The 27,487-nt window shown below is 38.9% G+C and overlaps 1 protein-coding gene across 2 annotated transcripts in view; it reads left to right on the plus strand.

The window, feature by feature from the left end:
- LOC144650974 (MAM and LDL-receptor class A domain-containing protein 2-like) overlaps positions 1 to 27,487 on the plus strand; it is a 126,119-nt gene that overhangs the window by 59,652 nt on the left and 38,980 nt on the right. For both annotated transcript variants that reach the window (XM_078510820.1, XM_078510819.1), the window contains exons 58-94: positions 19 to 109; positions 380 to 541; positions 856 to 1,058; positions 1,542 to 1,849; positions 2,759 to 3,060; positions 3,791 to 4,062; positions 4,587 to 4,677; positions 5,753 to 5,893; positions 6,226 to 6,491; positions 7,094 to 7,325; positions 7,974 to 8,251; positions 8,686 to 8,770; positions 9,290 to 9,442; positions 9,773 to 9,877; positions 10,342 to 10,554; positions 11,066 to 11,342; positions 11,790 to 11,923; positions 12,102 to 12,373; positions 13,063 to 13,315; positions 13,945 to 14,082; positions 15,388 to 15,648; positions 15,978 to 16,132; positions 16,982 to 17,177; positions 17,621 to 17,839; positions 18,133 to 18,352; positions 18,795 to 19,027; positions 19,544 to 19,803; positions 20,167 to 20,393; positions 20,679 to 20,812; positions 20,943 to 21,202; positions 21,939 to 22,038; positions 22,493 to 22,768; positions 23,315 to 23,524; positions 24,203 to 24,389; positions 24,893 to 25,128; positions 25,621 to 25,887; positions 26,370 to 26,621. In XM_078510820.1, coding sequence (XP_078366946.1) covers positions 19 to 109; positions 380 to 541; positions 856 to 1,058; positions 1,542 to 1,849; positions 2,759 to 3,060; positions 3,791 to 4,062; positions 4,587 to 4,677; positions 5,753 to 5,893; positions 6,226 to 6,491; positions 7,094 to 7,325; positions 7,974 to 8,251; positions 8,686 to 8,770; positions 9,290 to 9,442; positions 9,773 to 9,877; positions 10,342 to 10,554; positions 11,066 to 11,342; positions 11,790 to 11,923; positions 12,102 to 12,373; positions 13,063 to 13,315; positions 13,945 to 14,082; positions 15,388 to 15,648; positions 15,978 to 16,132; positions 16,982 to 17,177; positions 17,621 to 17,839; positions 18,133 to 18,352; positions 18,795 to 19,027; positions 19,544 to 19,803; positions 20,167 to 20,393; positions 20,679 to 20,812; positions 20,943 to 21,202; positions 21,939 to 22,038; positions 22,493 to 22,768; positions 23,315 to 23,524; positions 24,203 to 24,389; positions 24,893 to 25,128; positions 25,621 to 25,887; positions 26,370 to 26,621 — 7,669 coding nt within the window. The remainder of the gene's footprint in view (positions 1 to 18; positions 110 to 379; positions 542 to 855; positions 1,059 to 1,541; positions 1,850 to 2,758; positions 3,061 to 3,790; positions 4,063 to 4,586; positions 4,678 to 5,752; positions 5,894 to 6,225; positions 6,492 to 7,093; positions 7,326 to 7,973; positions 8,252 to 8,685; positions 8,771 to 9,289; positions 9,443 to 9,772; positions 9,878 to 10,341; positions 10,555 to 11,065; positions 11,343 to 11,789; positions 11,924 to 12,101; positions 12,374 to 13,062; positions 13,316 to 13,944; positions 14,083 to 15,387; positions 15,649 to 15,977; positions 16,133 to 16,981; positions 17,178 to 17,620; positions 17,840 to 18,132; positions 18,353 to 18,794; positions 19,028 to 19,543; positions 19,804 to 20,166; positions 20,394 to 20,678; positions 20,813 to 20,942; positions 21,203 to 21,938; positions 22,039 to 22,492; positions 22,769 to 23,314; positions 23,525 to 24,202; positions 24,390 to 24,892; positions 25,129 to 25,620; positions 25,888 to 26,369; positions 26,622 to 27,487) is intronic.

The raw sequence follows: 27,487 nt of genomic DNA on the forward strand, positions 1-27,487 counted from the left end.
GTTGTGTTCTTTTTAAAGATTGTCATTGAAGGAATCAGAGGTCAGAGCTATCAAGGCGATATTGCCGTTGACGACTTGTGGATTGATGACAGCCCATGCCCACCAGAAGGTCACTATTTTCTTCAGTTCACTGTTTCATTATTAGTTCTCAAACTCATTGATAATTCACCAACTCAAAACAAAAGACACCTCGAAGGAGACAGTGTTTCATCAGTTATCCAAACACCTTGAATTTCGTCAAAAATACGCCCTGCTCGTCATATTTTCAACTCTCTTCTTGTTGTTTGGATATCCCAATGAAACACTGCCTCTCCTGTTTGAAATATTACTTCACAGTTAAATTGAAAATTTATGATTGCTCTTTACTTTATACACTTAGGAAGTTGTGACTTTGAGCAAAAAAGTTTCTGCACCTGGCTCAATGTACCCAATGCAAACAGATCAGTGGGTCTGGATGATTTTGATTGGACACTGGGAAGTGGCTCGACACCAAGCTGGCAAACTGGACCATCAGCTGACCATACAACTGGAACAGCCATTGGTAAGTTACAGACATGGTAAAACATATAGTTGATTTCCAATTTGAAGTTGATAGTGCTAAATAAACTGCCGATAAACTGCCGAGGCAAATTTGTTGTCAAAGCAACAAGGCAAAGCACTACTTTTCATAGTGCAAGCTTTCTAAATTTTAACTTCAAGCTTAAAATCAACTTAATCTTTCTCTTGCTCACCAAAACAACCTTACAATTTCTCGAGAAACTTATCGCTTTATCCTTGAAAATCAGCTGTTTTTAGTGTGTCTTCAGTTTTGAATAGTAGTAATGTTGTGAATTTTCTGTCTTTGATTCTTAAAAGGAACTTATGCTTTTATTGAAACATCAAGTCCACGGAAGGATGGTGAGATTGCCAGGCTGAGAAGTAAAATCTTTTCTTCCACAAATGGCAAATGTATGTCATGGTGGTTCCACATGTATGGTGCAACTGTTGCAAACCTGAACGTCTACATGAAACAAGTTGGAAAGCCGGAATCTCTGGTTTGGAACCTTAACGGCTCACAGGTACTTTTTCGTTCCGGTGTCTTCAGTATTAGTTTTACTAAGAAAAGTTTGCTTACTAGTTAAAATGTTATCTAAATGCAGAGTATCAACTATTTTTGAAAATGATTGTCAATTATTTTCGACAATATATTATCCACTTCCACAATTTGAAGCATGTCCAAAGGATTTCAATTCCTGCCATCTGGCTACTAGTACTAGTAGATATGAAAAAACAAAAACAAAATCTATGAGTTCTTGACATTCAAAGAAAATATAGCACAAAGCACGACCTGAAGATCAACATATCAACATATTTTAAAGTATCATATTTTGTTTACCCCCCAAAATGTTGATCTTTCTATTTGTTTAAGCTTTTGTGCTAAATGATGTCAACGTTGTGTAGGTACCTATCATATGCATAAATGTGCTATTTGTCTGTATTAGAATCTGTATGAATCGTTCCAAGATCAAGTAGCAATAATTGTCATTACTTTTCTGTAACAGGGCAATGCCTGGAGAAAGGCAGAAGTAACAATAACAAGCAGAACCAACTATCAAATGATTTTTGAAGGCGTTAATGGAAAGGACTACCGCAGTGACATTGCAATAGATGACATTTTGTTCACTGATGGCTACTGCGTGGGGCTGTGTTCTTCTGTTAATGCATATAAACGAGTGGACTGTGGCTATGTTGGAATTAGTAAGGCTGTATGTGTGGGACTGCGACGATGTTGCTGGGACGATTCAGTTCCAAATGCTCCGTACTGCTTTTATCATCCTAGTGCATGCAAGAGTGTCATTCCGGCCAAAAGGTACAGTTTAAGCTTATTTTCTTTTGGTGTCAGACAAACAAAGGTTTTAAATTGTGTATAGGAAGTATTCTTCTGGCCACTTAATACAGTAAACACCCGCGTGTAAGAACCTACAATTTTCTAAGTTTGGCAAAATAGGTTCTTGTATTTGGAGGTAGTTATTGGTAATTTAGGCTAAGTAGGTTCTTAATAAGGTTCTTAATTTCTAAGGAGGAGCCATAGTTTTTGATTGTACGAGAAGAAAAAAAATGGGTTTGGTCCTTCATTATACAGCATTTATTTATAACTGTATTGCTTCAAGCCTCATGTAAGGTCCAAAGAAGACAATTACAGTCTATGTGAATCTGTCTTTTCTTTATTTGTAAATACAGTTTGGGATGTTCTGTTAAAAATGTTCATAAAAAATTTCCATAACCCACATATAAGAACCTGCTGAAATTTGCTTGGCTAAACAGGTTCCTATATTTTGGGGTATTAAAATGGCAAATTTCTGCCAGCAGGTTCTTAAACCACTAGGTTCTTACACGCGGGTGTTTACTGTACCTCTAATCTACTCTTGCAGCGTAGTCTTTTCCTTTTTATTTTGAAGTTCATAGTGCATGAAGGGAGAATCAAAGTTGTGTCACTTAAAGAGCAGCCCGAGAAAGCAACATAATATGTTTTATTATAACTGTCCTTGTATAAACACCTGTAAACATAATAACATGTTCAGTGAAATGATAAATTGCTCTCTTTGGCTAATGGGCAAAAAAATTAAATTTCATTATATTGCCTTTCTACAAAATTGGCTTAGAAAAGGCCATTTCAGCAGATGTCTTGGATGAATAGTATTACTTTCAACAATTCCTGGTATTGTTAATTTTCTGGTACAATATAAAACCAATACAATACCCCTAAATTTCTTTTCAGGCAAGACTGTGGCTACCTTGGAATCACGTCAACACAATGCCAGTCTCGTGGATGTTGCTGGGACAGTTCTGTTCCAAATGTCCCTTGGTGTTTCCATGGACCTACTAGGCCAACACCCTTCCCCACTACACCAGCTCCGCCAACCACACAGCCTCCAACCAAATGGGACTGCACATTTGAGAAAGACTTCTGCAACTGGAACAACTCCAAGGAAGACGACTTTAACTGGCAGAGGCAGTCTGGAAGTTCACCATCAGTTGGAACTGGTCCATCATCTGACCACACAACTGGAAGTCAAAAAGGTCAGTACGTAAATGCAATCATCTAAAACAATGTACTGAGGATCTGTTGCTTTGTATTTTTCATGTGAAGTAGCCATGGTTATACTGTAACATTGCAGTGCTGTGCATCATTCTGTTGCCACTTAACAACGTTTGTGATTACTTTAGCCTTTCTTATGGCTTTCTTTGAACTGAACAATAAAAGTGCAGAAGCTGTGAGAGATAGAATTGTCACATTCCAGGTTCACTCAACTCCACCTCCTTCTTTTCCCGCATTTTGATTTAAGATGTAATGGCGGAATGAAGAAATGGCACTAATTTTCACCTTGGTTGCTTGCAGTTAGCTTTTTTTGTTGGCTAGGGTAACATAGTATTGCCCTTACCAACAAATAAAAGCTAACTGCAAGGAAACCTGGGTGACGCTAACTGCAAGCAAACTAGTGCCTTTCGGCCGTTCCACTACTTTTCTGAATAGGGTCACCCCCTGAAAACAGTACAACTATAAAGTTGTCATAAATTATTCAGAAACTTTGTCAGGTGTCAACATTATGATGTGCAGCAGTAGCAGTGGCACAAAAGAAAGGAATTTTCCCAAAGAGGAGACAAGATATTTGTTTACGTGAGAATATATCTCATAGAAAATGGGTACTTCGAAATGAAAGAATTGGCTTGTTGGAGGAAAAATTTGCAGGTTCAAGTCACTCTGGGTTTCCCAAACTGTATATTCACAGTATTCCTTTGTTTTGTACAGGTTATTACGTTTATATTGAGACCTCATGGCAGTCTGCTAATGACACGGCTGTCCTGTTCAGTCCAGCTGTTCCTACAACATCTGGCAAGCCCAACAACATGGTTTGCTTGCAGTTTTGGTATCACATGTATGGACAGCATGTTGACACCTTGAATATCTTCATGAAACGAGGGCAGCAGCTTCCTCCATCCCCAATCTGGACTAAAAGTGGTACTCAGGGTAACAGGTGGCGACTAGGACAGGTTGCTGTGACGAGTACATCTCCATTCCAGGTGTGATAATGAGTTTTATGGCATCTTTGCATCGAATATAAGGAGTCTACTCTGGTCTTGAAACTTCCCACTTTTTATAGCTACTTTTAAAAAATTAGTTAAGCATATTGCTACATATTTTCAGAGAGGAAGCAACATCAGCTTTAGCTGGTTTTCATGTGGGCCCTCTATCTCGATCGAATTGGAATTTGGAATTTGGGTTTTTCAGGAGGGAGGAAAACCCCAGAACCCAGAGAAAAAACCCTCAGAGTGAGGCGAGAACCAACAACAAACTCAACCCACATATGGCACCGGGCTGGAATCGAACCTGGGCCACATTGGTGGGATGCAAGTGCTCTCATCACTGTGCCATCCCTGCTCCCCAGTACAATTAAAACCTAATTGATAACATTGAAACCTTTGGCATATCTTAGCACCAGGTATTTAGTATGACTATTGCAACAGGTGCTGGGAGCATGTATGCCTGTACCTACACACACATTGTGCTGCTGTCAGTAAAGCCCACTGACATTTTGTTTTTGCAGTTTGCATTCCAAGGAACACGTGGAGTAAGTTACCAAGGCGACATAGCTCTGGATGATATCCGACTTTTAGATGGTTCTTGCCCTCTTTTGCGTAAGCTTTCATTTTGTATATTTTGTGCTTTTGTCGTCTTATTCAATCAATCAATCAATCAATCAATCAATCAATCAATCAATCAATCAATCAATCAATCAATCAATCAATCAATCAATCAATCAATCAATCAAACTTTATTTATAGAGGGTTACACGTAATAGTTTTACAACTAATAAATTTGTGGCCCTCTCTAATGTACTAAAAAAATTAAGAATCTACTATAAACAATAATCTAATTTAAAATTTGGTTAAAACCTAATTTAAAATCGAAATGTAAGTTAAAAATTTAAAAACTAATCTACAGTATTGATCCAAAGGTAATTATTACTAAATAACACAATCTAAAAGTTATTATCTAAAAAAGGAGTAAAAATATTATTCTTGAGCTGACTTAATTTAAAATATTTATACAAAGCATTCCTAAGGATATTTACAGATGAAGAGGTGCGTAACCTAAGGGGGAGGTGATTCCAGCATTTACTAGTCGTTGCGGAAAACGTGCGACCTCCCTCTTTCACTCTATTAAATTTCGTTGGTAAAATGGTAAAATTAGCGCCCCGTGTATTCCTATTGTGCTGGCTGTTATTAAGTCTTAATAGGTCGTTTATGTATAACGGGCAAGCACCCATGATCCTTTGGTGAGCTATAGTGCACCTTTTTATATCAGCCTCGATGTAGTAAGGTATCCATCCTAAAGATATCCATCCTAAAGGTATCCATCCTTTTTATATCAGCCTCGATGTAGTAAGATATCCCATCCTACAATTTTCTTCTTAAGAACCTTCCCTTGCACCCACCAAATTTCATTCGTCGTGGTGACTCAGTTTAAAAACACATGTTGCCATGTATTTGCCATGAAAAAAGATTATGTTACTTTGTTAATTCAAATTTTGAGGTTACGTTGTCAAGAAGACCTCGTAATGAACAAAGCATCCAAAATAATTAGGAATACTTTTTAAGTAATAACTTCAATACTTGCAGTTAGTATTGTAATCTGTCAGACCCTAGTTTTATTAGAAGTTGTTTGGTTTTATTTTTTTGTTTCAAACATTTTTATTGGTTTGCTTGCTAGCTTCCTGTGACTTTGAGGATCCTAAGATCTGTGGCTTCACACAAGATCAGGGAGACATCTTTGACTGGTCTAAGGGAAGTGGTAACACCACCTCAATTAAAACAGGGCCACCTTTTGATCACACTTATGGCACTGCCTTTGGTAAGTCAATAACAAAGTTAAATATCACTAGCTGGAAACCATACATTCTTTGGGCCTTTAACACAAATGCCTATGATATATAGATGTGCCTATAACACCAAGTTGAATATATTAATTGAGTTGTCGAGGGGCAAAATTTTAATTGGTTTACAATTTCTGAGAGACACAAGGATAGAATTTGGACATGTTTCTGTGACTTTTTAATTTGAGATCAAAATGACAAAACTTAGTCTAGTACGCTTAGGCTTCTACTGGGGTAGGTCGTTTGGTTTTGAAGTCATGGTCATGATGGTGCCCCTTTAAAAATTAACAATTTTATCTTCACATTGCAGGGCACTACATGTACATCGAGACATCCTATCCCCGCAAGCCAGGAGACTATGCTCGTTTGGAGACTCCAGCATTTCAAACAACAGATGGAAATGGAAAATGCCTTGTGTTCTGGTACCACATGTATGGTAGCGGTATTGGCAGGTTGAATGTGTACATCAAGCGTGGTAATGCACTTGGCAAGAGAGCCTGGACAGCATCTGGTAACCAAGGCAACAGATGGCTGAGAGGAATGATAACAGTACAGAGTCCTAACCAGCAATGGAAGGTAAACACCTACTTACAACCCTACAGGAAATTTTCACAGTAACTTCTTTCCGTGCTTTTGGCAGTGCAATAGTTTGCAACAGCAATGTTTTCCTCGCAATTTTATTACTCCTTTGATGTTTTTTGTGTAAGAAAACTATTATTTTGAGGTTCTTTTAATTTGAAAGTAATAATTTTTGCAAAGTTTGCAAATTTGGAGTCCAAATCAGAAATGAAAAGAAAGTATTAAACAAATTGGGTCACACTTTGAGATGAAATTTTTCCTCACAGTTATTTTTGTGGCACCTCTTTGCCTCATGCATTGCAAACTCTGAGCTCATGAAAATTTCCTGTCATATGCCACACAAACCCTTACCAATGGAAGATATGCAGAGCTTCTGCAAAAAAAAAATGTCAGCATCTTAAGAAAATGCCAGTATGCTAGTGCATGGTTTCAAGACATATTTGATTAGTGAAAGGATGCTAAAATTCTGAGATGTTTGCAATTTAACAGAAGTGCAGAGGATATCTATTGAAACTATTGCTGTATGTGAGTATGTAGAAATGTATGAAAGGGGAGTTTTCCAGAGTTTAATTGTTGTCTTTGTCTGTCTGGTATTTTAGGTTGTGTTTGAAGGTATCAGAGGGCGTGGTTATAGAGGCGACGTAGCAATTGATGACACACTTGTCAAAAATGGCCCTTGCCCACCTCCTGGTTCATGTGATTTTGAGAAAGGCTTGTGTGCATATCAGAATGAACCGGTTGATGATAACTTTGACTGGGAAAGAAATAGTGGTCACACTGGAAGCATTGGAACTGGGCCCTCAACTGATCACACAACTGGCACTTCTAGAGGTAAGAATTCTTTTTCTAAACATCAGCGCAATCTCTCATCCATGCCTTAGCTAAAGACACTCAGTTCTTAATAGTTCAAATTTTAAACAGCTTTTCAGCCCCAGGGGCGGTACTCCGGCTTGTAAATGACGGGGATGATCGAAGGATTTTTTTGGGCTTGAAATTTTCGTCTCCGGGATTTTTTTGGGTTGGAATATTTAGCAAATACCGGTATTTATTTTGGTGACTTAATTTAAATAGAACATTTTTTTGGGTATTAAAAACGAACTAAAGTGCCTTGGCGCGGCCTTGGCGTATAAACAAACACGAGCATTCAATTTTTTATGGTTTTCTTTGTGTTATATTATTGCCCCTCCTGGCAATTTAGGGGTAATTTGACAAGGGATTTTTTGGGGGGCTATTTTTGGTCCAGGGATTTTTTTGGGTAATGTCGGAAGACTTAGGGATCTTTTGGGTCCTGAGTTTTGCCTCCATTCGATCATCCCCGTCATTTACAAGCCGGAGTACCCCCTGGGTTTTCACCCACATCACCAAGGTGTTTGATGACTTGCATAGAATGGTCTACCAAGAAACTAAAGTTAAGCAGTTAACAACTAACAAGAAATTTCTATTTGAGCTGTATTTGACGAATATCAACTGTACCAACAGGTCACTATATGTACATTGAATCATCTTCGCCAAGAGTGAAAGGAGAATTTGCCAGACTTGTTTCAGATCGATTTAGAATCGACAATGGCCATAACTGGTGCTTGAACTTCTGGTATCACATGTATGGAAACAGTGTTGGCTCGCTAAAAGTTAAATCCAAGATGTATCCATTCAACCCCAGTAAACCTTACTATAGAACCTTATGGACTCAACAGCTGAACCATGGAGATGTTTGGTTAAATGATTACGTGCAAATTAACAGTGCAGACAACTTTGAGGTATGTTTAGGGGGCTCTTTCACTTTGCTCGGCCATATTGTTCAGATTTGTTGTATGTAATCTGTCCTAATCTTCTCTATCTATTCTTGTTTCTCTGTCTGTCATCTGATGCCTCCTCTACCTCGCCAAACTATTATTTTGAGGTTTCCTTCGATAAAAACGTAATTCTGTCTTTCCTTTATGGTGCAATGATGATCATGACATGAGAGACAAAATCACTGCAACAATCCAGTGCACAAAATGAATTTGACTGCTCCAATTCACTCAAATTACCATTTCGTCCTTCATGTCTGCTAGCTGACCTGTAATATTAAATGAATGCCACTGTTATTTTTTCTTTGATCCCTTGTCAATCAAACCACCTTGAAAATAAATTCCCCCTGAGGTCTAAATACAGCTTTAATAGTAGTTTATTATGTATTTGTCTACTGCAGATTGTATTTGAAGCTTCAGTTGGTTCATCATATGATGCTGATATAGCCATTGATGACATTGTTGTGACATCAGGAATTTGCCCAAGTAAGTAATGGTTACCAGTAACCTTCTACAACTTCCACGATTGCATCCATCTTCCCTGCACAGTATTTTAGTGATTTTTCTCATCCATGGTTGTATTTTTGTCAAAAGTGAATTTTGATCGTTTGTCCATCTTCTGCACACAACCAACAGCCCACGTCATATTGTTTTCTAAAACAAGCTATGTGTAATAAGCTGTTCGCTTGCTACAGCTCACTCAGAAATGAGAAACCTGTCACATGAAATGGCTAAGCATCCCATCCAGGAACAAATTTATGGCGCTGTGATACCTTATTCTTACTATTTTTCCGTATTTGAAAAACTATTTTCTTACTTTAAACATTTATTCAGCTTGGTTGCGAAGTATGATCCTCTCTCTTTTCTGCCGTGTTTTGTTGTTCACATAAAATTCAGTAAACTTCATCAAAACCCTATAGCAGCGCTTCAAGCTGCAACCAGCATATTGGCCAATAGGTACTAGTGATTTATGCTTGAAGTTAATAACGTCTTTGTGTTTTTTAGCACCAACACCCACTCCCTCACCTAACCCATGCGCTGTAAAGTGCACGTCTGGCAAGTGTGTGAGTTCAACCAAGGTGTGTGACTTTGTCAATGACTGTGGGTCAGGTGACAACAGCGATGAGAAGAACTGTGGAGACTGTACATTTGAACAAGGTTAGAAGTCAATGACAATTTAATCTACCATCAACATCCAATTTTAACCCCCTTCTCCTGAAAATAAACACACAAAAGCTCAGATGCAAAAATTCTTTAACAATTATCCCTCCTAAAGTGCACGTTCTAATATGTTGTTTGAGTAGCTCAAAGAACAACAAAGCCAGCTCTAATCTATGTGCAGCTGGATATAACGTGCGAGTGAATTGGTATATTGGTATATTTGGAATATTGACTAAATTTCTTGTCAAAGTAAGTTAAGCGATTTTGCAAGTTACTGTTTTCTACTATTTTGTTCTGTATGTGATTCGTTGTTGTGCTTCATTACAGGACTATGTGGCTGGAATGACACCAGCAAGGGTGCATATGACTGGAATAGGGATCGTGGAGGAACACCATCCAGTAACACAGGGCCAAATGTGGATCACACACTAGGTAATCAATATTATCTTTGTCAGTTATCAACTTTTTATAAAGAAAACTGGATTGGACACAAGCCCATGTTTATATTACATTCCTGTAAATTCACAGGCCATTAGAACATTCGAACAGACCAAAAAAAGCCTTTTTTGAGCAGAGTGGCCAACAGCCACTACTGTAGCTTTGTTGTGTGGTGTAATTGTAACTCTACAAAAATAGACAATCTGGGTACCTGATGGGTAGTGACTGGATAGTTTATTTTGGGCATAGTTAGTAGAGGGGACTGTGTCTTTGCAGCATTGTTTGCAAGACTGTTCAGGTTTTGCAAAATGGTTGTTTCAAATGGTTTCAAAATGCCATTAACAGTTGATCCTTTTTTCAGTGCCTTATCGTTTTAAAGTTTTATTGTCTTTTGTACATTACAATCAATGTTATTGTTTTCATCTACCGTACAAAGCAATCAATGTTCTTGTTTTCAGGGACTGCACTTGGTTACTACATGTATGTAGAAGCCTCCCAAGGAAGTTCATGGGATCTAGCCACCTTTGAGAGCACTTGGTTAAAACAGTCTGCATCAACTTGTGTTGTTACCTTCTGGTATCACATGTATGGCACTGGAATTGGTACTCTGTATGGTTATGTCAAAGTGGGACAGACTTACAGCAGATTGTTTGAAGAATATGGCAACAAAGGTTTGGAACAAAATCGGATTTCTTCTTTTTTTGTCTATCGTGTTTCATATGCGTGTACACATTAATGTGTTCATTTGACAAGTTTTGTATGCCTATTATGTATCATAAACATTGCTCTTCCACACAAGTCTAGTGTGAAAACGTTATGCATAAAAATGTGTTTATTCGATCAGTTCATTTAATGTCCTGTTGTGAGGCCTTCCAAGGGGTACCGTAAAAGCAACAAGCGACATGAGCCTGAATATTGGCGGCCCAGGAACATTTTAACAGGGACAAGCGACATCATTACAGCACTGAAATGCGACAGCGACACAATGCGACAGCACCAAAATAGGGTAAAAAACGACAGCAACATTTACAGCTGTTGACTAGGTGACATGGTTCTCAGAAACATGCGACATTGCGAAACGGCTACCCCCTTGGAAGGCCTCTGTTGTTAGATTCGGAACGTTGCATCTTTGGAGAGTGTTCATCAAATGGTAAGATCACTGAGTTTCTATCCTTTTCCCAGGCAAAAAGTGGCTGCAAGGAAGACTGTATGTGGGACGTAAAGCTGCACCCTTTAAGGTCATCTTTGAGGCAGAAAGAAGCTATAATGTATTCGGTGACATTGCCATTGACGATGTAAGCTTTGTGAACTGCACCTTGCCGCCCGTTGTTAGTAGCTGTAGGAGAGGCCAATATCGATGTGCCAGAGGCTCCTGTATTGAGCTCGGACGCCTCTGTGATTATACTGATGACTGTGGAGATAACTCAGATGAACAGAACTGCCACTTCTACAACTATAGGTAAAGTATGTTAATTAGTAATCCCACCTCAAGGTTCAATTGGATGTTAAATAGTCTGTCTCTTTTAATTCTTGAAAAATATTCCCAAATCAAGTGCAGTTTTCTGTTGCATCGATCAATTTCTGTGGAACATCCTAAGACACTTTAAAATTATCAGTAAATCCAGGGTACCTACAGGTCGTGGAAAACCTCCATCACAGAAACTGTTAAACTCAAGTAACAACTGAATTCTCAGAACTAACATTATAAGAAATTTACAGACAGTAAGGAAAAATAATATTGAGATCTTGGGAGTGAAACGGTTGATGTAAATTTTGAAGTCCTGGAAAAATCAATCTAAGTCCTTGATGAGTCCTGGAAAATTGTTTTGAAAAAGGTACGAACCCTGTAAATCTAATCAAAACTATACATACATTACCATTACGTTTTACTCTTATTTCCATACAGATGCAATTTTGAGCGATCCTTATGTCGATGGACACAGTTACCTGATGATGATTTCGATTGGACAAGGAACCAAGGGTCAACAGCTTCTTATGGAACAGGACCCATGTTTGACCACACCCTAGGCTCTTCAGCCGGTAATGTGTTACTTTTATTATCCTTGTGTTAATTTTGGTTTGCTATAAATCAGATTTAAATGTAGTCTTCAAATGCTATAGTCATTCTACATAGTGATTTTGGAATTGTGTTCATTTTTCGCTCTGATATTTTTCAATGTTAAAGCTCTTATATTTCTCTCTGTGTTTTGCTGTTCAGGATATTACATGTTCTCAGAAGCTTCTTGGCCACGTAAAAAGGGTGACAAGGCTCGTCTGGCCAGTGGTTTTATAAGCGGTCTATCTCAAGGTGACACCTCTTGCAAGCTGCGATTCTACTTCCACATGTTTGGACCTGATATTGGCTCATTGAATGTATACACTCGGCCATGTAATGGCTGTGTTGAGACTCTTGTGTACTCCAGATCAGGCAATGTTGGCAACTTCTGGAATCGAGCAGAGGTTTCCCTACAGAGTACTGTACCCTTCCAGGTATGAACACTGTTTGTCATTAGATGTGATCATGGGATGAGCAGTCATAAAGAACGGCTATTTCCTTATTATAGAAATAAAGTGAAGCATTTTAAGCATGCAAACAAAATCTATGCGTAAAAAAATTAACGTGAATTTTCATAAAGATATGTTTACATGCATTTTAATTAAGGCGAATTTACGTGTAGTGCACGTTTACATTAGTTAACGCGAATTTGATGCTTGTTGCATAATAATTCCTAGAGCTACCTGCGCCTTTCACAAGACATAACAACGTCCAATGACAAAATACCGGTAAAAAGTGGGAAGACAGCCTGAAACGTGATGGACTTTTTAAAATCAATATTAAATTACGATGTGTCGACTGTCTGACAGAGACGTAGATCCCATGTAACTCTGCAGAAAATAAAGATGTCTCAAAATTACAATGCTGTAAAATAGTGAGTGTAAATAGAATTGCATACAATTTATCATAACATGAATCGTTAGTTTCCTATAATAAGGTAGTTGTTGCTGTCAGTTTACTACAACACCAAGTTGGTAAATGGTAGAATTTGAATGTTGAGACCTAGCCACACTGTTGATAAATTCCTGGGGAAGGTCCTGAGGCCGAAAGCAGGACTGGAGTTGGAGTTTATTGACAATAACTTCACAGAATCTAAGTTGGTGTATATAATTTTACCCTACAGGTTGTTGTTGAAAGTGTCCGTGGTAGTAGCTACCAAGGAGATATTTCCATTGATGACATGTCCATGACGCAGTTTTGCCGAGATTACAATGGGCCAATCCCAACGGCTCCTCCCGCAACCGCCTCACCCCCACCAACTGCTCCAGCTTGCCCAGGATTTAGATTCAAGTGTTCCAATGGGCCGTGCATTGACTGGGGATATGTTTGTGACTATAGGGATGATTGTGGAGATGGTTCTGATGAAGCTAACTGTGGTATGTTTTATAGCATATAATAAACAATTAGAGCGGTTTTCACTTGATTGTTGAAAGTAAATTGCGTTTGCTTTGGTTTTGCATTACTACGCTTAGTGATTGGCTTAAAAATCTCGCTCCACTTTCTCAGCCAATCAGGAGTAAAACCAAAACCAATCGTGACTCGCTCGCGCACGTTTTCCCGCGCTTTGTGCCAGCTACATGTATTTGCTTCGAGTTTTGATTGGTTCACTGGATTGTCTGTGTCCTTTGTGATTGGCTAGAGTAATAACTTTGGTTTTGGTTTTATGACACTCAATTGAAAACTGCTCTATCCCACAATCACTTGGATTATTACTGATACGTAGCAAACAAGGCGCCAAGCTTAGCTAACCTTACAGAAAGTGGTGAGTATATCCATCGGTAAAAAAGGCTTCAAAACAGTTATTTATTAATACATCCTGTTATACATCGTTTTAATGAACTAAAATTTGTTCCAGCCATTTTCACAGCATGTGCTTAAAATGGAGTACCTTTGACTTAATTCCTTCCCTTTTTTTACACCGATATAGATCATCCCAGTGGTTGTTGTTGTTACTTGGTAGTCTTGTATTTCAATTGTATAATAGTGATCAATTACTTGTCCCTAGGTCCCTGTACGTTTGAACCGGGTCTTTGTGGCTGGAAAGACGTTAGCACAGGTAAATACATTTGGGACAGAAACAAGGGTGCCACCGTTACTGCAGGAACTGGACCCAGCGTCGACCACACCTGTAACAATGCTTCATGTAAGTTATAATTTAGATTGTTTCTTGCTTAAGAATTTACAAGAAAGAGAAATAGAAAATTAAGACGGTTTCCGCTGAAAGTTCGAGCAATGAGTGCAAAAATTAAGTACCAAAAATCTGCTCATAGCACGGCAACATTTTGTATACTATTTAAAACATCTTACTGAAATCCATTTGTCTTAGTGACCTCGTAATTAAATTCTAAAGCATTCTCGAGAAAATTAAAGTCAAATCTCGTTAAAATGTTCCAAACACGCGCCATTTTGTTTTGAACTGGCGTGAAACGTCCGTTTTAACTGAAATATAGGTAATTTCAAATCCATTTTTCTCTCGCGGGGTCAGCTTGAGTGCTAAAGTTTTGGCAGGTTTTTGTTAGCTGCACTTAAATTGTTACCATGCTATGAGATCTCTTTGGTAACTTTATTAATTTTTTTGCCTGTATTGCTCGAATGTTGGGTGGAAACCATCTTAATGTTCATTTCACAAAGTCAGTCTTGTCTGTCCATTTATATACTGAAATATCAACTAAGGTAGCATGCATGCATATCTTTTACTACTTTGGCTTTTCCAGTGGATAAATATAGAATTATCATTACCATTCAGTTATAAAGCTATTTTTAACAACTCAAAAGGTAAGATAATGTATTAATATGTGTATTTAATAATGAAATGTATTTAATATATCAGATTAGCACACGACCCCACAAGCATTGTGCTTAAAACCTGATCGTGTTTAAATGAAGGTTGAACATGATGATGTGCAAATAATTTTCAGACAAATCTTTTTAAGAAATATTTTCATGGTACTTTCAACGGTAACATGTTATTTGAAACTGCCAACTTGAAGGGTTCCAAGGCCTTTTTCATTTTTCAAAATTATGTGAACTCTGAATTGGATCGTAATCACAATCACATGCAGTCAACAAACCTTGAATAAAAGAACAAACAAAATGGATCTAAATCTACTTACAGTTGAACCCCGGTAACTCAAACTCTGAAGGGAAATAAAAAACCGTTCGAGTTAGTGGGTTTTCGAGTTAACCAAGTAAAAATGACTGAAAAGTGGGTCCAAGGGAAATGGAAGTTAGTTCGTGTTAGCGGGGTTGTTTGAGTTACCAGGGTTCTACTGTATTATAATTCACAGACGTGACCTTTGGAACCCATTGTAGTGAACTTCTGTTGCCTAAACGTTGTGTGTAAAATGTGACAAGTGGTTGAGATCAGTGTTAGCGTCATATTGAAGTTGTTTTGGTTTACCTGTAATGTATATCACATTGATTTTAATAACGTCTATTCACATTAAAGGCTACTATGCTTATGTCCATTCTGGCGCTGGTTCCTTTTTCGATGATGCAAAATTACAAAGTCCTAACATGACCAGAACTGGAGCAGGCTGCATTGTGAGCTTCTATTATCACATGTATACTGCAAGCAGTAGTGGCTTTACAGGATCGCTCTACTTGAAGCTGAAATACAAAGGATCAACATCCAACGTCTTCGAGGTCTCAAGCAACCAAGGAAACCAATGGAAGAGAGCACAAGTCGGGTTGGGTCATCTGGATAAAGGTTAGTAGAAATAAGCACATCTTGGGCGCTTGTCATAAATTTTAAAGAAACAGTTAAGTTGTTTCTAAAATGTAGGAAGTGGCATTTACAGTCAACATTTTTTGGAGTGACAAGATTGGTATGGGTCAGTGCTTATTTGGTCTAGTAATTATGGCATTATGATGGTAAAATTCAGTAATGTTGTAGCGTTCTACTATGAAATTACAGCATTGCATTCAACATATTTATTTATTCTACAATCGGTTGATTTGTTGTTTAGCATTATTTCCTGATCCTTACTCTTGTGTGACGTTGCCATGATACAAAATAACATGCTTTTATTACTTTAGATTTCAGTCTTCAGTTTGTTGCATCGAAGTTCATATCAGCTGCAGACATGGCTATTGATGACATCACATTCCCAGGCTGTGCATTGCCACCACTGAGAGCATGTAACTCAGGAGAGTACCGCTGTACCAGAGGATCTTGTGTCAAACCCAACCAGGTGCTGCATCATCACATTTATTTAATTATCCATTAAAAACATGGTATCTGAGCATAGTTAATAAGTTGCTAACCATTTTTTGTAGTCAATCAGGCCCCATTGCATGCAGACCCATAGACTGTCCACAGCCCTCTATTTTTTCGTCTTTTTTCGATCGACGAGCACAGGGTGAGAACGGCAAGAGAACTGGACGCCAACGCAAAACGGAAGAAGCAAGGGGGTGGGGGGCGGGGAGCGAAAAAAAATAGCGCGCTCGCTTCGTTTGCTTTTTTGCGTTGAAAAATCGAGAGGCTGTGGACAGTCTAGCAGACCCATTGTGACCATACTTGGTGAATTTTACTGCTCCACTTTTGTTCCCAATCTAGACCCTTTTTTACTATTAACCATGGACTCATGTCGTCTGTTATTTGCTCAATTCTGGCTAAATACTGTGTTAATTTGTGTTAATACAGGAATAAACGTTACACGACTGAAACCTGTTTATACTACAGCATACATGTACATATAATAATAAATGCTTGATTATGCATAAAATAGATAGATAGATAGATAGTTTATTGATATTCTTACATGACAGTCTAAAAACTGAATTGCGTAAAAATTTACAGAGATAAATTATTAAAAATACAACTATTAAAATCTATTATAACTATATTAAAAATACAACTTTTAAAATCTATTATAACTATATTAAAAATTTGACATAGAAGGAAAAAAAATATGTTTAAAACGATTTGTTCGAGCCTTACATGCTTGAAAATGACGTTGACTTCTGAGCTTATACATATGTGAGAATATGTATACATGCGTTCAACACAGACTTGCTAAGACTAAAATACAATTTTGAAGGTTTGTGACTTCTCTGATGATTGTGGTGACGAGAGTGATGAACTACCAGCTACTTGTGCCTCATACAAGGAAAGGTGCAACTTTGAAAAAGACTTGTGTAGTTGGACACAAGACACTGATGACATCTTTGATTGGACAAGAGACAGTGGTGGTACGTCATCATGGCTGACAGGACCAGGAAGAGATCATACCACAGGTCAGTCTCAATCTGAAAACATTAAATTTCTCTTTGTTCATGGTTAGTTTCACGCCTTTGAAAACAATACACATTTCCCTTCCTAAATTCTCGTCAAATGCTTGCTTAAAGGAACTTCAAGCAACTTACGAATGGGATGCACTAGTTGTCATGTGTAAATAAAATTTGGTCAAAATTTTTATGGGTGCAACTTAACGAACATGAAAATGTTGCGTTTAGTCATGTGAGCTTGGTAGCCTAGCCTGATGATTTTCATGCAAGCAACTTTCATCAGTGTGTTTCATAGGGCATTAAGAAGGCGACGAATACTTCTGGACAAGTTAGTTCTGTAGATTTAAAGAAATGAACGTAATTTAGATGCAATACAGTTGTTCATAAGAAGACCTTTTTAAAATAGTGTTTTACCATAAGAAAATATACTGATCTCTTGAAAACGCTTTTAGGAACTACAAAGGGTTACTATGTGTATATTGAGACTTCATCACCAAGAAAAGCAAACGAAACTGCTCGCTTGAGCAGCGTCACTTTCAGACCCTCTGGACAGAATGACAGCTGCTATATGCGCTTCTGGTATCACATGTTTGGTCAGGATGTCGATACACTGAGCATCAAGCTTAAGACATCTGTCACAGGACCATTGAGGACCATTTGGAACAGAACAGGTAAAGAGACTATGCCGATATCTATTTAACTTCCCACAACAATTTAACACGTCACAGATTGTCTGATAAATATGAATTGTTCTACGTCATATCAGCGATGTATGTAAAAAGACTATTGACCATACAGGCAGACTTGAACTGTAACGTAAGATGGTGTTAGCCATGTATATGTACATCTCTTTCTATTTTTTCCATCTGGCCGCCTGACTCCCTACAGAAGCCACAATTGGGAACTATTTCTGTCCCAAGGTGGCTTCAGCTCTGTTCATGTGTTATTTGTTTTCCCCATGCAGGTGCACAAGGCGACATCTGGAGACGCGCAGAGATCCCTCTGGTTAGTGCAGTAAATTACCAAGTTGTTATAGAAGGCATGAGTGGTCCTGGATATCAGGGAGACATTGCTTTGGATGACATCTCATTTACACCAAGCTGTCGGCCAGACACCTCGGCAACCATTTCTCCTATTGCCCCAACTGGAACACCACCTCCAGGCTGTAGTTCAGGGCAATTCAGGTATGTGGGTTGTTAGGTTGGTTGGCTGGTTTTACTATTGTACATGTATGTAGATGCGACATGCAACTCCATAAGGTAAACCCTATTTTCAAGTATAGTGATGTCTTTCTAAGGAGCACACCCTTGGGACAAACTCAAGCTGTCTGCCGGAGTTCAGTTACAGAAATAAAAAGCGAAATTTTGCAAGTACCAGACATAGACGTCTGCTTTATAGTCGTGTCTGCTTTAATAGAGTTCACTGTATTACAAGCATCAGTGTTAAAATGTGGGCTCCTATTTTTTAGCTCGTTTTTATTGCTGACCTTTATTCTCAAATGCGTTACTGGTATTTCCTATGTATGACCAGAAAGAACCATACATATCAGCTCACATGAAGTTTTCATGATTGTCAACTTGTAAGAATGGAAAAATAGTTGCTGATGCTTGATGAATTGTTCACCAGGTGTACTAGTAATTCACAATGTATCGACATCAACAAAGTTTGTGATTTCCGTACTGACTGCTCAGACAAGTCAGATGAGGCGAACTGCCCTTCAACGTGTAACTTTGAGAAAGGCTACTGCAAATGGGTGAATGCTCAAGTTGGAGATCATTATGACTGGATTCGTAACAAGGGCCCCACTCCTTCAAAATTCACTGGGCCTTCTACAGACCACACCTACAACACATCAGCAGGTTTGTGTTATTTCGTACGTTTTATTATGCAGGATGGAACAGGATTATCATTTTATCAGATCTTGCCTATTTGTAAGCTTTACTCAAGAGTTGTGATGCACCAAGGTCTAGTTAAATGTCTGCTGATTGGTGCAAACCAATGCAGTCCACTGGCTTCAGCCGGCATCCTGGGTTTACTATGACTCTCTGCAGTGTGTATGCTTGTTTCATGTTCCTATAAATGTGGTATTTTTGCTCCTTATTTTGAGCTAGCTTTGGTTAGTTGAACAGTCTGTCTAACAGTTGGTCAACTGGATGCAAATATTGGTATATTGGTCTAGTTGAAATTCTAGGTACCAGGCTAACAAGCGACTCGGAACATCATGACGTTCTATCACTATCTAAAATGGTGGCAATAGAAGTTAAGAATAGGGAAAACTAAATTGGAGTGACTTGCTCTTGTTTGCAGGCTTGGTAAAACATTGTACACATGCATGAATGCAAATGCTTAGCACCATTCCTGCACTTATGTTTCAGGTTACTATGTGTACACGGAAGTAACCAATCGCACAAGCTTCTTTGCCGACGCACACTTGATCAGTCCATTCTTCAGGCAGGCTGGTAAATCGTGTACATTCAAGTTCTGGTATCACATGTGGGGTCCTAACATTGGATACCTTCAGGTCTATTATCGCAGGAATTCACGTGACAGGCAACTGTTTAATATCTTTGGCAACAAGGGAAACCAGTGGAGGCAGGGAGTGGTGAAAGTTCCAAAGTGTGCAAATGATTTCCAGGTCAGTGACTGCATCTCTATAACAAACCCTGCCTTGTTGCCTGGTGGTTGTCGCAAATCTGTAGTGCGCTATTGCCAATGTTTATTCTTCCCATATAAGTTATTTTTCATAGCAAAATATTTTTGTAATTACGTGAGTACATCTTAAGACATCTGTGTGGTGTTCTTGACAGATTGGAATGGTAGAATGAACAATATATTTTAGACCGCATTTTGTAGACTATTGTTATTTTAGAGGGTCACTAGTTCATCACTTTTTACTGTCATGTGTTACCTTCCATTGATAAAGTTGCTCACTTAAATGCTTCCTTGTGTATTTCAGTGAAAATGTACATCTTATAAATCTCCATTGCTTTCTTCACAGATGGTCATTATGGCCAAACATTACTCTGGTGGAACTCTTGGCGATATAGCTGTGGATGATGTTAGTTTTGAAAACTGCATGCAGCCTTTGCCACCTAGCAGCTGCAGCGGGAATACATTCAAGTGTGACAGTGGACACTGCATTAGCTCATCAGCTAAGTGCGATTTTGAACCAGACTGCTGTGACGGCTCAGAAGAGAGGAATTCCACCTGTAGTAAATACAATAGGTATGTACTAAATACAATCGTCAATCCTCATCTCGAAGTTGCCAACAAAAATTGTTTGTATCCTTAATTCCGTGCATAGTTAGGGAAGCTCACACCACCACTTACGATTGTGGGGATAGTCCCAGAAAGGGACCGCGGCAGGGTTAAGTGGTTTAGGTGCTCAATTGCTTCAGTAAAGACATTAATTTTGTTTTGTGGTTTTCATGAGCTGTTCTTGTCAATATGTAAGAATTCTTGAAAGTACAGAACTTCTCCTTTTATTTACTATGTCTGTTTATTGTGCAGATGCAACTTTGAGGCAGGCATCTGTGACTACATGCAGCTAGCAAATGATAAGTTTAACTGGAAGAGACAAGCAGGACGAACAGGGTCCTATGGAACAGGCCCATCATATGATCACACCACAAAAATGGCCAATGGTAAGGGACCAGAATAAAGCCGTTTTGTTGTTTTACATCTGAGGAGAGTTACCTTCTTAGCAAGACCAACAGCATGGCGTACGTTTCACCACAAACACTGATAAACATTGTTTTGTCTTTGGTTTGACAGGCTATTACATGTACATTGAGTCATCATCGCCACGTAAAAAGGGTGACAATGCCATGCTGGGAAGTGCTGTCTTTACATCTACAAGCACGTGCCAGCTGAGATTCTTTTATCACATGTATGGTAGCCATATTGGAACGCTGAATGTCTACACCAGAACAAGCACTACCGGACCAATGAATAAAATTTGGACACAAACAGGAAACCAAGGGGACAAATGGGTGAAGGCAACAGTTAGTATAAGTGTCTCGCAGAACTTCCAGGTAAGCTCAGCAAGAATGTGTATGAAACTGTTGAATCGTGGTAGTTCAATCTATGTTTCGCTCTTCAAGCCTCTTCTGTCATCTGTGTGATGTCTTATTCTACTCATTCTTCTAATATATTCCTAGCCTATTCATTCAGAATTTCACAGAAAAAAAAAATTACATCGAAATGAAGATAATCAACAGAAGTGAAAGTGATCTTTGTAGTTTTAACACAACTTCAAGGCTTTGATGAGTATGATTCAAACCAGCTACCCTTGCAATACCGGTGCAAATAATATAGATACCAACTGAGCTGTAAAGGTGTAGCTCGAAATGCCACATGAAGAACAGCCCCCGCTAACCGACTGTCGGTCGACTGTTGGTCATTTGTCGGTCGTCTTTCTGTGTCGGGTTATTTTCTGTGTTTACTGCTCAGTTTTACAGTAAAATTTCTGTTTTGGGAAACTGTTGGTAACCTGTCGGTGGGCTGTTGGTAGTCTGTGGTAACCTGTCGGCCGACAGTTGACCGACAGTCGATTAGCGGGAGCTGTTCTTCACAATTACCCATAACTGCCATTGGCTTCACAATTGTGTGAAATCATTTTCAATTGCACAATTTTCGCTACCAAAAACCTATTAATTATCCATACCTTGAAAACAGTCTTAGCTAAAATTGTCACTTCATTTGTACGTTTAGAGCGTTTGGTTTTGTTTGCCTTTACTTTACTGGTAACAAAATTATTACTGTCCACAGGTTGTTTTTGAAGCAGTTGTCGGTACATCATATCAAGGAGACATTGCCATTGATGACATTTCATTTACTGATAACTGTGTTGTTGGCGGCACTATTCCTGGTAAGTGTTTGCCAAACACAATTAACACCACCAAACTTCGTAACATGTTAGATCTTAGTGTTTTCTTAGTGGAATTTTCCGTGCTTAGTGGTTGCCAAATCATTTACACAACAAAACTTTGCAACATGTCAGATCGATGAGTGCCACTAGCTGAACAACACTTTTTCTTGCTAAGTGATTGCCATCCGTAGTTCCTGCAAAGCCCATCTTTGTAACATGTAACTTTTTAGCATGTAGTGTGTTGTTGGTGAAACTTCCTGGTAAGTGCTTGCTTGTAATCAAACTTTCAAACCTGCTGGATTGCCTCCCATGCTTTACGTACTTATGTGCCATGTGGCACATTAGTAGATCTTTATTTGGGAAGGTTGGTGGAGAGGGTAGGAAAAAGATATACAATCTTACCAAGTTGTGTATTTTCCGTGAGCTGATTAGCAATTTGATATTTGTTTTTCAGGATTACCAACACCATCTCCTACTCCAACATCTGCTACACGATTTAAATGCAAGAGTGGCTCTCCAAGCTCTATTGACATTAAAAAGAAGTGCGATTTCAACAAAGACTGCCAAGACAACTCTGACGAGAATTCTTGTGGCTATCCATGTGATTTCAGTAAAGACATGTGTGGCTGGAGTAATTCCAACCTAGACAATTTTGACTGGAGACGACATAAAGGCTGCACTGGAAGTTCTAATACAGGTCCATGTGTGGATGCTGACAAAAACGCCAATGGTTAGCTCAACTGTTTTTAGATTTTGCAATTTGCATAATAGAAAGTTTTGCAGTGGTTCTCATTTTCAGCTTTTCAGGTTGCTTGAAATGTCAATAGTCAACATTCAAAACCAATGCAATATTTGTACTCTTCTGAAAAATAAAGACCCTCATTACTTTCAGACTTAGGCTTTAACCTATTGCTTCTTTTGTACCCAAAAGCTGAAAGCCGAAACCTGCGACCCTAGCTAAAACGTGTACCATATGTGGGTCAATCCATGTTAAAAAGATAAAAATGGTTTGACATTTGTGAGATGAAGATTAAGATTTCTTGTTAAAATGAATTTATATTACATCCGTAACATACTTGGTGTAAGGGTCATCTAATACAAACGCCGTGTCTGTTATCTCCATTGTTCGTTTTATATCAACGCCAGTTACTTGTGCTATTGTTACTTTCAGCTGGTTGCTACTTTTGGGATTTGTCAACAACCTCGAAATGTAATCCCTACTTTTTTTTAATTGAGAAAAGTTCCTTCTTACGGTTTCTGTTGTTTTTGATAACAGGTTACTACTTGTACATCGAGACATCAACTGGCCTGATAGGAAACAAAGCTATTCTCGTAAGTCCACAATACCAGTCAACATACTTGCCAGGAATACCAGGCAACACTTGCCAGCTTAAATTCTCGTACCACATGTATGGATCCACTATCGGCAGTTTGACCGTGTACCTCAATGATGGCAGCAGTAGGACCAGGATGTGGACTCTTAGTGGTTTGTACACTTACACATGTACATTATGTTACCTTAAAAAGATTAGCCATACTCTCAAAGATTACGACTTTCAAATTAGAAGAGTGTCTTAACCTGCATTCCATGTCAGTGCCACACATCATGTCTGCTTTTGAGAGAAAAGAGTCTATGGTGCTAAAAATGACATATTTACAGTCAAAATATCGTCCATAACAGTCACTTGGACGTTAAAGAACCTACACATTGTTTGCAAATAGTAGGGCTTGAAGCTCCCGGTGTTGTGGTCTGGCCTTTGTGTGTAGTAAATTACAGTATGTGTACACATATGGAAAATGCGATATATAAATCGATTATCATTGGACAAATAGACACAAATATCTTGGTCTGTGGGATAATTTACTTTTGTTAATTAAAGGCACACTCATACATATAATCTACCTCATACCATATAAACCAGGATATTATTTTTAGCTCTGAATATCAAACGGACAGCCAGACGGGCCCCTTGCGAAGGCAGACAGCTCCTCTAAGCTGAAAATCAGGCATGGTCACAGTGAGATACAATTACTTACATTTGATAACCACCAGCAAGCAGACACCTCTCCTAAGCAGACTCTTTCTAAGGTCCCAAGTGTGTCTGCTTGTCTGCAGGTTGAACTATACTTAGTGTCTTGGTATTGTTTTCTTAATTCTTAACAGGCAATCAAGGGAACCAGTGGTATAATACATACGTTTCAATTGGACGCCGGAAGTCTCCTTTTACAATCGAGTTTGAAGCAAAACGTGGAATATCGTGGAGTGGTGACATTGCAATTGATTCTATCTCCATGATCAACTGCGAGAAGCTCTCTCAATGCTCTGGTTCATTAGCAAAAGATACCCACAGGTGAGTTGCAAAATTCCCTTTCACTGCAAGGAAGGCATCCTAAATTTGTCCAACATATATTGTGATCCTTGTAGTTTCTGACAAACAGAGGTCCGTGAACTAAAGCTTACTAAAGCTCATTTGCCATGGCAGAACAAGACACAAAAATGCTGCAATTTCCCTTCATATTTAACTACATCCCTGGTCAAAACTCTGAAGACACCAATGCAATAGCTCATCAGTGAGGTTCCCCCACCTTCCTTCGCCCAGTGCAATTTTGACATCAGGCATAGCTTGCGGTTGGGGGTGGGTGCGCTGGTCAGGAAATTGTAACTGAACTAGTCTGTTAGGGGTAAGGTCTAGATTAGCAAAGAGTGTTTTTGCGCCCTGTTTCAACATGTGTCACAAGACGTTTTGACTAAGGTTGTAGTCCTTGGGTATTAGCTTGCATCCTGTCTTTTATATGCTTCAACTCCTATTTCTCTTACGAAGTGCATTGACCTGTGAGTTGTGTTTGTGATAAGGTGCTCAAATGGTGCTTGTATCAAGAAGACTCTGCTCTGTGACTTTTCCGATGATTGTGGTGACAACTCTGATGAAAGCACATGCAGTAGTTACTTGGCACGCTGTAACTTTGAAAAAGACCTGTGCACATGGAAACAGCAAACTGATGATGAATTCAACTGGACGAGAAGGAAAGGACAGACTCCATCAGTCTCAACTGGGCCAGCAAGAGATCATACTCTGGGTACCCAGGCCGGTAAGAATTCAAACCCCACCCTATAGAGCTAGCGTTAACCTGTTGAAACAGATGCTTCTGCTGCTAACTGATAGAGAGTCCATCAAACAGGAAGAAAATGACCACAAAAAAACAACCTGTATTTGAATGCTGTCTACGGAAATCAGCATGTTCTGGCAATTGATCATGCCGAATAGAGTCGTCTGCAAATAATGCAGAAACGTATTTTGATTGAGAGTTCAATTTTGCACTGCACTGAATAGAGGAAAGAAGCATCATCACAGGCAGCATCAGTCTTAAATGTGCAAGTCAAACTATCGTGCAGCACACACATTTTTACCTGTTCTTTTTAGAGTAATTATATGAGTAAAGTGAAAAAATTCAATTTGTTGCAAGATGCTATGCTTGTCCTTGAGTATGTATTTGTCAAAATGAAAACGAAACTCAATAGACGTCAAATTAATTTTATTAGAAATATCAGTGCTTGAGACAATATTTCCAATTTACTTTCAGGCTACTATTTGTATATCGAGACCTCTGGACAGAAGTTTGGTGACCGTGCCAGACTGGGCAGCCCGAACCTTACAGGGCAGTGTACTCTGCGCATGTTCTATCACATGTTTGGACAGCATGTCAATGCACTTGTGGTGTATATGCGCACCACGTCAAATGGCCCACTGACGAAAGTTGCAAATGTATCTGGCAATGTTGGAGATAACTGGAAGCGACAAGAGGTTCAACTGAGCAATGGCAATCAGCCATACCAAGTTGTCATTGAAGGTTAGTGAAACTGGCGATTTTGTGACTTGTGATGTTGTTACACTATACTCTCACGGTGCCTCTATCCACCCAGGTGTATAAATGGGTATTGGCGAATATACTGCTGGGGGGGGGGGGGGACCCTGCGATGGACTGGCTTTCCATTTAGGTAGGAGTAGCAGTACTCCTAGACGCTTAGTGCTACATAAACCAGCTGTGTGGGCCTCTTGGCTCGGACGCAGACTTAATGTTGATGCCAAGAGGTTGTTTGTTAGTTTGTTTTGTTGTTGTTGTGGTTTACCAGTGTATAACATCTTAATCAAACAGCCATGCACTTCCACTAATGCTCCCAGTCTTGCCTTGAAGCAAGTTCTCTTAGGAGTCCCCCCCAGGAGAGCTTGATTGCAGGCTACTCCCAGTTTACCAATCACCTTTACCCTGGCTGTAAGGTATGTGATTGTTACATTCGGTATTAATGTGACTGTCTTTGTGGTTTGTTCTAGCTATCAGAGGCAAGGGCTACAAGGGCGACATTGCTATTGATGATCTCAGCATTGCTCTCAAGCCAAGCTGTTCATTGTTTAGTGGATCATTGCCAGTGCCAGGTTCTACTGTTGCACCAGTCACCACAGCAGCCCCCAACAACTGCAAAGCATCTCAGTTTGCTTGTGTCAGTGATGGCAAATGTATTCAACTTGGACAAGTCTGTGACTTCAACTTAGATTGTGCTGATGGCTCTGATGAAAGAACTTGCCGTAAGTAACACTGTTAACAAATTTCTATGCATCTTGAGAGCAAAGGGAAACATATTGCAGTACTTGTATATTTTTTTGGAAGAAGCAACTTGCATTTTGCAATCCAGTGTAAATAACGGTGTACCGGTACATTGATGTTTGTTTGGCTCTGTAATGAACTCTTGATGCACTGGAAAATATTTTTATATATAAATCACACATAATCTGTCAGAAAGTGAAAGATCACTTAAGAAAACATATCATAAATATGTTTAGTCTGAGATAAGCCCTCATATTTTCAAAACCTAGTGTTTCTTTTGCAATTGTATTTTTACATTGAATTGCAAAGTAGCTGCTCAGAATACCTACTACAGTGTGCTTGTTATTTAAGCTCTCACATGTACAAATAAACAGTAAATGAATGCCAAACAAAGTGTATAGAGGTTACAAATTCTGCCAGTTCAAAAAAATGTTACGCTAAATTTACATAATAAAGCATGCAAGGTTAAATTACAGAATTACTTTTGCACGTATTGAATGTGATTGCACGTTGAGAGTTGGTTTGAGTTGTCCGATGAATAGCATCTCGTGCGCTAAGTAATCAAATTAATTCCTATATTTTTCAAGAACATAAGCAGGTCTTTAGGGACCTTGCTTGTGCTTATATATGGACGATGACTGTTGTTTATGTCCTTCCACACGTGTGTGTAAGTTTCCGCTCGTATTCCGTACATAACCCGCATCACACGGGTCACATTGAAAACGATACGCAACGTGTTGTTGGTTGACGATCGGTGGCTTCGTCTCTTGAACTTAAAGATCTTGTACAATTTTATGGCTAACGAACACGGATTGGACAGTTGTTTGCACCTTTAGGCTTAGGTCCT

The sequence above is a fragment of the Oculina patagonica genome, chromosome 4 (assembly GCF_052425735.1).
Source record: "Oculina patagonica isolate OP01 chromosome 4, crgOcupat, whole genome shotgun sequence".
NCBI classification, from domain to species: domain Eukaryota; kingdom Metazoa; phylum Cnidaria; class Anthozoa; order Scleractinia; family Oculinidae; genus Oculina; species Oculina patagonica.